Source organism: Dermacentor variabilis, chromosome 1 (assembly GCF_050947875.1).
Source record: "Dermacentor variabilis isolate Ectoservices chromosome 1, ASM5094787v1, whole genome shotgun sequence".
Classification (NCBI taxonomy): Eukaryota; Metazoa; Arthropoda; class Arachnida; order Ixodida; family Ixodidae; genus Dermacentor; species Dermacentor variabilis.
The window spans coordinates 227,749,133-227,761,654 of record NC_134568.1 but is presented as its reverse complement, the minus strand read 5'-3'; the positions used below and the strand labels follow the sequence as shown (position 1 = coordinate 227,761,654).

The following is a 12,522-nucleotide window of genomic DNA, read 5'->3' as shown; positions in this document are numbered from 1 at the left end:
AATTTTCAGCTTACTCCAAATTTAACTGCATTTGTGGATGTACCACTTCATTGTGAGTCACAGCAGTACTTGTAGAATCTGAGCTCCCTCTGAAAGTACTGCCCTGATGTTTTACAGGCATCCTTTCTTTCTTTGGGGAGGGGGGACACAATATCACATATATGCAAACACAGCCATAAAGTTGTTTTGCCTTTGAAATGGCAACTCTTGCAATAACAGAAATGGAAGGGATTCAGATGATAATATGTACATTAGTAAATGTTTCTTTAAGATGGCTTTAAATGGCCATTGGCAAATTGTTTTCAGATATCCCCACAATCACCAGCCAAAAAGACAGTGCCCAAATTTTATACCCTCCCCAGGAACACTGAATATTATAAAATTCGATAACAAGCAGCCCTATACATGAATAGTTTAGAATGCTTCTGTCATACTTGCAATACATCAATCAAACCAACAAGGTGTTCAATTGCTGTACACATCTTTATTACACATATAGACAAAGTACACATCCCATTCTTTAAATTGAAGTCTACACAGGAATGACCCAGCAATACAGAGCATCTACGGTAGCTTTACACCAACTGTACTTCTGTCACAGCCAATTACAAAAGCCTAACCACCCAAATTTTGTTTCTTCCTTTGTTCACTGATAGTGGTCATGGTCCTACAAATTATGCTTACAGCATGCGCAAGTGTTAATGTAATTAGCAATATCTGGGAACTTTACCCCTTTCGCATTATGTTTGTATCTAACCTATTTCATATCCCAACTTAGGCTATTGGGCATGCGCAACTGGGTCTGGGTCCAAATAGACAACTTGGACCACTGGGTACGTGCAACTAGGTATGTGCCCATTCTTGGTCAATTGCATGCCACACTCTAAAAAAAAAATACATCCAGTGCTGGGTTCAATCGAACCCGTATTACACGGGCTTGCCAAGCACAGCAGCGCAACATTTTAGCACACTGCGCCACGAATGCGCGTGGGCAGCGAGCGAACAGTTTTCAATATTCACACGCACCAACGTGCCACATATCTCAGACAGAGGCCGTGAACAAACTTAGCAGAGGCGGTGCTAGATGGTGCAGCATGTACAGAGAGAAGCATGAGAAAGGTGGCTGGCTCCTGTATGTTTCGTACGCGACTTGATTTGGCGGTGGCAACAAGGTGTGTCACTGCATTACTTCAGTGCTAATCGCATTAATGTCGACGTTCATGTGGGATCGGTTCTGCCAGAATTGTTTTATTTTACGAGCAATAAGTATGTCGGAATGGGCACTGAAAAAAATATCAGTATACTAACACTATATACAAGGGATGTGAAAAATGAAAATACTTGGCGGCGCCTTACAAAATAGTTTGTAGTTTGCAGGGAGAACATGGCCACAATTAGTACATGACCGGGGTAGCTGGAGAAGTACGGGAGAGGTCTTTGCCCTGCAGTGGGCGTAACCAGGCTGATGATGATGATGACAAAATCTGAGGCAAGGTCCTTTGTGATTGAAGGCCAGTGCCTCAATTACTTGGCCATGGCACTGGAACTACAAATCAGAGTAACTTCACAGTGGCAGCAGTGTCTTGTAGAGGCTGTTGAACTTAATAGTCAAGATAGTGCAAGCAAAGGATGTGCGATTGCACTGCTGCTAGTAAATGTGACAAGGCTATCATAAGTGATAGTGAAGCACAGAGAAACGCAGAAGTGCAGAGGTGAACCTAATACTACAAGGAGAGAGCAGCGTCTCATGATACAGGATGAATGTAAATGTAAACCGTACAGAAGGGACTGCCATCTTGTCCCAAGTAATTTTATGTATGCTATGTATGACAGCAATCATTCCAATGTTCATGGGAACAAATGAATACAGCCTCAGGACCTTGGAAGAAGTTAAAGGCCAGCTAGTGCCTGCTCTCTATATGCAGGTACACCGGAGGGGGTCCCATAGTTTTTGTTCTTATTTGTATTGCTGCTGCAATTCTCTGCATTTTTTCATCATCATATTCAGTAATTGCATTATATATGGCTGTGAGGATTGCTTAGCATAGTTTAATGTACTTTTACTATGGTTTATGTGGTTGCATGGTCTACTTTTAGTCTTCACATGCAACAGCATGATACCTTCACGAGACTGGCAGGAAGCATTGTTTTGTTCAGGTAACAGTTATTGTCATGCTTACCTTCCTTGATTAAGGAAGAAGGAAGTAATTTGGTTAAGCGATAAAATTATTTCTGATGTGACACCGTTAAGCAATTTCTTTGTTGCACCACTGAACTATTGCCATGATGTACGCATATGGTCCAGAGTTTTACTGGATAAATTAGCGTAAACTGGACACAGACGGAAGAGAGGCACTTGTAAGCACTAAATGCACTTGTGCATGTTTTTTTCTGTCCATATCCAGTTCATGCTTATTTGTTTTTCCTTATGGAGTACCAAAGTGCCCAAAATACCACCCTCGTGAATTTTTATTGAAGCTCGCAATGAAACGCAACTGTGTCATATATATAACAAATTAACCGACGATTATGATACTCCACAACGCGAAATTTGAGTGCAGCTCTATATATGTTTTTATTTCGCGATATATTGGCTGGCACGGACAATCTGTCTGATGCAGCACGTTCCAAACGGGGAGCGAAGTGTGGCACAGCGCACAGGTGACGCGTGGGTGCACTTCATAGCAGCCTCCACAGACAGACTTCCGCTCATGCAGTGCTTTTTTTCTAGAGAGACAATGCGCGCTACTCTGGTGCCATATCGTAGCCATCGTCACCGCACAGCCCGTCTTGCGTGGCACTACGCTTTTGTTCTCGCGCTTCTCATGCTTCGTCACGGGGAAATCGTGCCACCAGTGTTAGCGGTGACAGCACGTAAGGGAGCATCACATCGAGCATTACTCGTAGTTGCTCGCCATCACCTCTTGCAATAGCAGTGATCCCTATCACACACGCTGGTATCACGGACTTACCTCAGCAGCTGATATCGTGGACGAGCGTAGCCTTCCCCACATCACGGCATTTATAGCTACCAAATTAAGGCTGTTTCTTACTCAGGTTTCCTGCTGATTGTTATATCAGGTTAGGCAAAATATTTTTTAGCAAAATTCATTTTTTTTTCTTTCTTTCTTTCCTTTTTCTAGGAAATATTTGGTACTCAATTTAATATTCAAAGAAGAATTTTTCTTAATCTTTGTATTCAATTTGATTAGAAAATAATTCTATTCAAACACACCTATTAATAAGGCATGAAAAACCTCATATTGAGTAAGGTTTTGGCTACAGAGGTTGAACTATAGATGCATTATACTTAATTTTCAGGCTTCATGTCCACACATATTTACCAAGGATAAATGTTACACCAATGTTACTTGCAACAACCAGCACAGAACAGAATTTGGTGCTAGGACAAAGGAGCTAGGCATTCACTAACTTATCATGCCATGTGTTTCACCGCACAAAAGAAATAACATGATGCAGCACTGCAGGTATTGGTTTTTCAGTCATGCTTGGAGCGCACTTAACATGTACTCTTGCACATGCTCGCACCAGCCTCTGTGGCACTGCCAAGACTGGCATGAGTGCTTAAGAGGGCGTTTCTGGAGCATTTCTGAGCGCTCCTATTTGCCCATTTGACAGTAAAACATCTGTTGTCATAACTGCACCAGAAAGCATGTGACCAGAAAATCAGAAGCCATGTGATCTTAAACACAGCAACACAACTTGCTGGTGTTTTCATGCCAAGTTGCATTTCTATGCTGCAGCTTGTGGTCCTCAAAATTGGTATGCATTTTAGACGAGTTCAATAGCACTCCAGCTTAGTGTTGCTGGTCATCAATGACAGCTTCGTCCCATGGGCCATGGATACTCCTGCAGAGAAAAAGCACCAGCTATGTCCAAGCATAACTACAAAGGCAATTAGGTCTGCTGCATACACTCCCGAGACTGCCATTAAAGGGGACCTGAAACACTTTTCTAGCTAATCATAGAATGACATCACTATTAAATTATGTGGCCTTGCGAATCTCCCGACTCGAATCCTTCAAGCACAAATGAAGTTAGACATTGTTATTGGACTGATCAGCAGCTTTGTCTTTTTTCATTTCCACTAGTGCACTGGAAGCTACACAGGGAAGATGCCAAGGGGGTGCAAGGAAGCAACGTGAAACGGCTAATGGCGGCACCTCAAGGCAGCCACGGTATCTACAAGCTGTGTTCAAAAAGTATCAAACCTTTGGCCAGCAGAGAAACACTGATTGATTAGGAGGTACAAAACCCCAGTTCTCTTCAAAGTAATCTCCTTGGTGATGCACACACTTCTCACAGTGCTCCCGCCATTGGTGGAAACACTTCTGGAACAAGTCTTTTGGAATGGGGATCAGCTGGGTCATCGTATTCCGCGTGATGTCTTCTCTTGACTCTAATCAGGTTCCTTACAGCAGCATTTACAGCTTGGGAAATAGCTAAAAGTCACACAGAGCCATGTTGGGGGAGTAGGGAGCCTGACAAACGACAGGAATGTTGCGTTTGGTGGAGAAAGTCTGAATCAGATGTGCAGAATGGGCAGGTGCATTATCATGATGGAGCTACGAAGTTATTGCTGCCCACAGATCTGGTCATTTGCGCCGCACAGCACCACGAAGGCTCAATTACAACGAAGGCGCTAAATAAAACAACAGACGAAGGAAGGCGACACGGGACAACCACGTAGGCATGCTCAGTGACCACGAAGGCGACAAAGGACCTTCTGGTAATATTCCTTTGTGATGGTTTGGCACTGTGGTGCGTACTCATTATGCGCCGCCCCACAGGAGTAGAAGAAAACGGTCAACATGACCTTGACATTGCTGCAGACCTGCCATGTATTTTTTGCCTCGGGGATGATGGATGTTTCCATTGCGACGACTGCATCTTGGTTTCGGGGTCATACCCATAAACCGACAGCTCATTGCCTGTGATCATGGTGTTCAGAAAGTTGGGGTTACTGTTTGCATTGTTCAGCAGGACCTGTGTGATTTCCAGATGTAGTTGCTTCTGTTCCATTGTTAGCACTTTCTCGCAAGTTCTCGGACTGTGATGTGACGGTCCTCTATGACCAAAGTTCGCACTTGCTCAATCATATTCTCTTTTCGGCATATTGAGGGTCTGCCTGAATGTGGTTCACTGTCCACTAATGTGAGGCCAACTTTGAAGCAATTCCACCACGCCTTTATCCGTGAGGTGCTCATGGTATCATCCTCGAAAGCCTGTTGAATCTTGCAAATGATTTCTACTTTGGTATCACCAAGTTTTTGGCAAAATTTGATGCAATATCGCTGCTCATGTTCCGTCATTTTACAACTTACTGGAATCAGACAGCGATCACTACACATCCTCACTCAGAGACCGACTGCCAGCAACCGACGCTTTCTGCAGGCAGAAAAAAATTCATGCATGCACATGAACGTCCCCTCCATATCTCCATCGAAGGAAGCCTCCCACACTTCAATGGTTTACGTGGGAAAGAAGGTTCGATACTTTTTGAACACACCTTGTATGCTGCACTTTTCATCTTGAAGGCCATGCGCAGCTACACCCAACTATCGTGTTTACACCAGGAGTGCAAAGACAAAATGGTTTTTCTGTCTTTTTGAGATTAAAAACATATATTTTTCATTTATTTAACTCAAATGAGCAAAAATTGTATTATTGAGAATGTTCTCGCGATTACAAAATCAGCCAATAGCTGCTGTTGGTTCAGCTGCTTGCGATGCTGCTGCATAACAACACGGCATAAGTGAGGTCAAATGATTTTTCACTGCTTCTGACATGAGATTGTAAATTCCCCGCTGCATGCAGTGAAATAACATTTGGCCCACATGTTCACAGAAGCCTTGTTAACAAATTGGCAACATTTTTTTACTACCTTCAAAAAGTGTTTTGGGTCCCTTTAAGGAAATGACTGATCATGCTGGAACTATTGCCTTCTCTTGAAATGCCATATCTTTCAGCAAAGCTGCAAGCACTCCCCTGAAAACACTTTTTTTTTTCCCTTAACTTTCCAATTACTGGCAAAGTTACATGGGAACAAACAGTTCCTTGCATTTCTTCCTTTTTTTTTTTTTCCTAAAGCTGCAGCTCCTTTAAAGACACTCAGAGTGCTGTACCATCTGCTGTGGACCGCATCACATCACTACTCAGCATTTTTATTTTTTTTTTCATGTGGGTATGACAAATGTGTTGACAACAATGGCAGCTTTTTGTACACTAAATTGAGCTGTAGTTATTTTAGGTTCACTTGGCTTCAGATTGTGTGTCCAGCACATGGGGTGACCCAATAATAAAAAAAGGGGGTGGGGGGTGGGGTCTTACTGTCTGTACTGGTGGCAGTAAACAAAATGCCCTGGAAGAACCAGGCCTACAGCCAGCAAAGCTAAGGCCAGTGCTGCAGCCAAGGGAGGACTGAACTGCCAGCAGCTTGTCAATGCCAGTATTCCATGAATCAGGGTCAGCGCGACCTGTAGCCTAGGCCAGCGATCCTGCAGTAAAATGTGGGAAGGTAAGCAAATACTTTTAAAGAGCATACAAATTTCATTCAAAGATGTTTTACATGCTTGCTACAGGAGTCGTGAATACTAAACGAGAAAATGATTTTTTTTTCCATTAGTCAACAATGCAAGATGCAAATATTCTATTTTAGCTGTTATATACAGCACTAATTAATCTCCTGCTGTCTAAATTACTATGAAAAGAAGTAGCTACCCTTCAGCATTTTAGAACACTCTTTCATGGACTGTTGTGCCATGAATTCAAGCTGTCTGTGAATGTTTCGTCAGTAAGCCAGAATTCAACACACAGAAACTAGCTAATTCGTTGCCTCTTACACCATGCAAGCAATTAACCTTGAAAACTGGAATTATATAATTGGGAATAAGTATAAATTGATCTTATTTTTCAAATTTTAGTCTGCCCACTAAGGTCAATGAAGTTGGATATTTTAAACAAAACAAATGCACTGACCATGGTTGAAGAAAATGGATGAAACAAGATTACGAAGACATCCTACACAAAATTCAGGTATTCGTAGCATGCACAAAGATCCTCAAACAGCTAGTTTAACCTTTATAGAATGCAATTTCCCTGTGTGCTTCATAGAAGAGGCTCAGGAACACAGCAAGGACAAACATTCACAAACACGTGCATGTGTTAAAACTTAAAACATGCAAGGAGCAACTGTTTAAAAACAATTAAGCTCAGAATGTCACCATTCCAAGGCAAGTCACAGGCCTCGTTGCAGTTCAAGGGACCTATGAAAAAATAAATATAAATATTCTGTTCCTTTCAATACTTTCAATCCTGTCTGCTTGTCATGGTATAACAGCAAGTAAAAGAGGCCTCTGACTTGACACTTGATACCCAATTCACTGCTGTCGCAAGATGATTTTTTTCCTCTTTTTTTTTTTTTTTGTGAAGGTGCCATATTTTCTATTGTTTAATAAAGTGATTTGGGGTCTTGCGTTTATGACTTGCCATGCACCACAACACTAACATTTAGAGCACTTAGACAAAACTTGTCTAGCACATACCCCTTCTACCTTGACGCTTTCTCAAAGACAATGGCTGTTTTAATGTGATGTCTGTAAGACATCACCACTGTAAGACATCACCACTGCAAGCAAGCCGACATATCTAAAGGTCTTCCAGAGTGCCTGTACAAGGCTTACCTGCACCCAGGAGGCCAACAAAGGAGCCAGCAGAAAAAGGGCAACTGCCAGGGAAGAGAGGGCAAGTACAGGGCCACTGCCGGTAAGCCGTGAGGCAAGGCACACCGCACCAAAGAGAGCACCATTTAGCGATATAGCAGCCCATGGTCCACTGCACCAAGAAAATAACACTTTGTGTTATTAAATAATAGTGCACTATTAAATGGAGCAGCACAACCTCAAAAACAGTGCCACAAAAGAAGACACACAAAGAGAGTCGTCACAAACTTTAGCATTTCGTACAATGTCAGCATTTGCACCAACGCATCTACCTTTGTGCAACACGTTGTTTACACATAAACATTGCATGCACTGCTTAATGGGTAGAAACGTAGGCTTAAGAGGAAGCTTTAGCTTGGGCACAGCTCCGATGCCACCTATTCAAATACATGTAAAATGCAGAAATGCTTTTCTAAGATAACTACTGGGACAATTTCAATGAAATTCATTGCATTTGAAAGAGAATGTCAAATTCTAGTGACTGATGGAAGTGGAACTTTCATATAGGGCCCAAATTTTTAAAAGGTGCTTTCAGAAACTGGTAAGTTTGAAACAAATGGAAGTATGAAGTTTACAAATTTGTAGCTCTGCACTAAGAACAGATATCACAGCTCTACATTAGGGTGAGGGGGGGGGGGGCAGCTTAGGAGCGGGAGAATGGCGCTTTGAAGTTCCTGCACGGTTTAACGCACATGGAGTGCTGCAGAGTATCAGTGCTGTTTAAAGTGCGTGAGTGGTCCTGCATGTGCTTTCACTTACCCCTTGGCATACTCGCCGTTTTGCACAATGGGAGAGTAAACTGCATCCGTTGGAGCATCCAAAGCAGACAAACTTGATTTATCAATTTACCTCTTACATGAATTTGTTACATTCTTTGCAAGGGTTTTATAAAAGTTCTACTCGCATATTAGTGGTCTATTTGAAAGCCCTATATAATGCATCAATTTTGTCTGCTTTAGATGTACTCTTAGATACAATTGACAGAATTGGGATATCGTTTTTCATTGCTGAATTACAGAGTTGTAAACATTATTATTTCGTTTTCCAAAAGTTTCAACAATCTTTTGAAAATACTGCCAGCCTAAATCAAAACTTCGCTACGAACAGTCACTGGATTTTACATTTTCTTTTAAATGCAACAAACCTCATCAAATTTGGTGCAGTGGTTGCTAAGAAAAATGATTTCTCCTTTCCTATGTATGTAGATAGGGACCCTCGAGCTAAAGTTTACTCCTAAGGACTAGTTTCAGCTAGTTTCAACTAACATGGCCTAGCCGGTACTATCTATCCTTGTGCTGTCAAAACGTGCAACTCCTACTTGCTTTATGGCATATAAAAAAGCAATAGTATACTACTGTGCTGGTGATTACGTCTACAAACAAAAGCTCTTGATCGACATGTCCAAAAGTGCTTCACCTTGCTTTGGTACTTGCCACCTAATTGAATGCCATTTCACATCTACTGTCACTGTCATAAGTGGCAGTGATTAACACTTCTAAAAACTAGTGAACACATTCAGTCAAATCTCAGTTAATCACCCTTAATTCAAAACTCCCCATGCAGCAGAACCTTTTGTGCTTTTGTCTCACTTCTGTAGACAACTACCATATACTGCCACATATAAGTTAACCGTTCACCATTTTGTAGACCAAAATTTACAGCACTTGTAGGTGCAGCAATCTTTAGTCAAGGAACATGGGAACTGGTGGAATAGACGGCCGAGATAGCACTCAGTCTTTTCCTCTCACATGCTTGCTGCCAATGTTCGCTCATCATAGCATTGTCAACAGCTGCCCCATCACCAAACCAGCAGTCCCTACATGAGCCTCACCGACAGCTTGTGACTGGGGTCAAGATATAGCACACTTGCTCTAAATGTGGATGCAAGAGTAAAAAAATTCTGGACTATAAAAGAATGAGTGTCTTGTGTTGGGAGATTCACCTACATATGAAGTTGAACTATATGTGAAGTCTGTTCATGACATGCATGGTGGTATGCATGTAGAGCCCATGTTATGATGGATGGAAGGGAGAGGATTTAGTATTGCACAGCTTCTAGGCAGCATGCTGATATTTCATGACAGTGATGGATGGCATGTTTATCAATACAGAAACCCACTGCCGGTGGCTGTGCACGAAAGGGTTTGTTGTTTGCATTGCAAGCATCATTCTCTCTGCTTGTTTCTTTTTTGTATTTTGCCTGGAAAAGTCATTCCATGAGTCTCAGCTGCCATGATTGGAAAGGTCTTGAAGAGGCTATACCTAAAGACCTTCATTTTCTTACACATGATGACAAAACATCACCAGGCCTGACAAAATTCTATTCCACAAGCTCACCATCAGCTGCTCACTTCATGCTTGTTTTTGTATTTCGGTTGCAAATGTCAATGTTCAGGTCTTCTCTCCCTTTGCTGCTCACTCTGGCGTCGAAAACTGCACATAAGGTCTGACAAGGTCACATCATTTTTTGGACGAGGGCAGCAAAGGTAAAATACCATGTGGATTTTCCAGTTTGTCCTCTGATCTGCAGTTGCTCACTTCTTAATTCTGGGATGCTATGCTACTTCTACCTAGTATATGTGCTTTCCTAACAATTTTTTTTTTTAGTTACAGGCTACTACAGTACAGCATTATTGTTTTGCTTGAATCTATCTGCACTTTATTCAGCACAGAGTTTATCAAAATTGCTTTACCTAAAAATTGGCATGGCAGCAATTTTGTGACGCAGTAACAGTTTGATGTGTGTAAATTCTTACCACTCACTTTATCTGGGAAAATACTGGTCTTCATGAGGTTTCGTATGCTACTAAAGTCTTGGCAGCACATTTTTAACTAAGCTGTTTGTTCCTAATATAATCATTTGCTCCACTAAACTATGTTCACTCATTTTTGAATGCTATCACATATAAACTGTTTGGCTCTGGTATCTGCAAATAAAAGACGCACAAAAAAATCTATGCCAACTTGCAGGGACCATTGGAATGGTGAGACTTTCCTATCTTAAATGATGCAGAGGCATTCAGTGATTTCTCAGCTGCATAAACTGCTAAAATACAAGAAGCAAATGACAGTGCTTGTGATATGCCTGTCACAGGGAAACTTTCAAGCTTGTCCATGCAGATCAGGTGCTGCTACAGCTTCTATGAGGACCCATATTTCCCATGTTACGGCAGTGTCAGTTATTCATCATTTCCAACAGAACTGTGCCCCTGCTGTACTGCTGCAGCAGCATTTATTTTAAAACTTTCTTGTGCCCCACCAAGAAGTGCCAATGACTAGCATGGTGACAGTTAAGCTCTTGGAGAACACATCTTTCTCAGTGTTGGCGAGATGTTATCAGAAGGAGTACATGTGGTGAACATGTCTGACAGTAGCTTAGCTGGCAATGTTACACTGACACGAGCACAATGTGCACTATGCGAACTTCCGGTGCACTGAAAGCCTGCTACAGAAGAACAAAAGTGCCACAGTGGAGGCGAGCACAAGGGAGAGCACATATCTAGGCAATCTTAGTATCAACATTGAGTGTGTGTCAGCAGCAGCACAACAGCAGAATAATGAATGCACATCTCTTCTCCAGCAAACAATTCATACACCTGCCCTTGTAGCAACCATACCTGTGCAGAACTGGCTTCGCGTTCGGATGCTGAAATTTAAACTTCTCCTAGCGTCTGCCTTAGCCGAATGTTAGCGCTTGAGTTGGTTTGTAGTCAATTTTCTAGCTAAAGATGCAGGGGTTCCACTGGGTTAATGCAAGCAGTTTCTCACAAGGCCTGCAATGTTGAGAAAATGCATCAGATGCACCTAACAATGAAAACGCCTCAACATGCTCAGCTTTAAACAGAAGACTGCATTTTTATCTGAAGTAGAAAGCAATGTCACAGTGAAAGGAAGCTTTGATGCCTTGGAAAACTATGATCGGCATGTAAAGTGGTGAAACACAACACTTTGGCAATGTGGCCAAAGACACCAATTGACACAGTAATGTGGTGTTCACGAAATGCTCCATATCGACGAGCCAGAGCTGGCCACATTTCGAAAAGATAGCACCAAATTCAATCACTACGACACATCGTCCTTGTGAGAAACAACAAAGTTGATGAACTCAAGTATTTTGGAGCAATCAGTAGCAGCGGCTTTGACTTTGATATGGCAAATAAATTAGTCATAACGTGTGTTTTCAAAATTCTGTTGTTTTTACCTTTCATTTTTAGGGGTTCACGTTAAGGGAGGGGGGGGTCATATATGCATAGTTGGCTTATACACAACAGTATACAGTATGCATGTTTAAGCTTAATATAGTAAAGCAATTTTGCTCTGCAAGGCTTTCACAACACACTGAATACACACGTAAACAAGCTCAAGCTTTACAAGCAAAAAATTGTAATGTGAAAACTCATTTAGGTCCCATCGCTGACTTGCAGGAAAGCAGCAAGCAAAATGTATGAATGTGTCACACACACACACACACACACACACACACACACACACACACACACACACACACACACACACACACACACACACACACACACACACACACACACACACACACACACACACACACCGAAAGAATGTAAACTACATGAAAAATCATTTTTAGATGCACAATTCACTCTTGATTTAAGAATGCTAGGGTTTAGCTCATCTACATGCAGACAATACAGTGTGCATATTTTCATCATATAATACAAGTGAACTCACTCATCAGAAGCTGGTTCTTGAGCTTCTGTTATGCAAACTCCTTGCGTCCTGCAAGAAATAGGCATCTTAATTTAGT

At 41.8% G+C, this 12,522-nt stretch overlaps 1 protein-coding gene across 3 annotated transcripts in view; it reads right to left on the bottom strand.

Annotated features, from left to right (window-relative positions):
- Positions 1 to 464: 464 nt before the first annotated feature.
- PIG-C (phosphatidylinositol glycan anchor biosynthesis class C) overlaps positions 465 to 12,522 on the bottom strand; it is a 68,791-nt gene continuing 56,733 nt past the window's right edge. For all 3 annotated transcript variants that reach the window (XM_075670272.1, XM_075670286.1, XM_075670279.1), the window contains exons 6-9: positions 12,447 to 12,494; positions 7,704 to 7,854; positions 6,352 to 6,518; positions 465 to 3,870 (exon numbers count right to left, since the gene is read on the bottom strand). In XM_075670272.1, the coding sequence (XP_075526387.1) occupies positions 3,819 to 3,870; positions 6,352 to 6,518; positions 7,704 to 7,854; positions 12,447 to 12,494 (418 nt within the window). In that variant the 3' untranslated portion in view covers positions 465 to 3,818. The remainder of the gene's footprint in view (positions 3,871 to 6,351; positions 6,519 to 7,703; positions 7,855 to 12,446; positions 12,495 to 12,522) is intronic.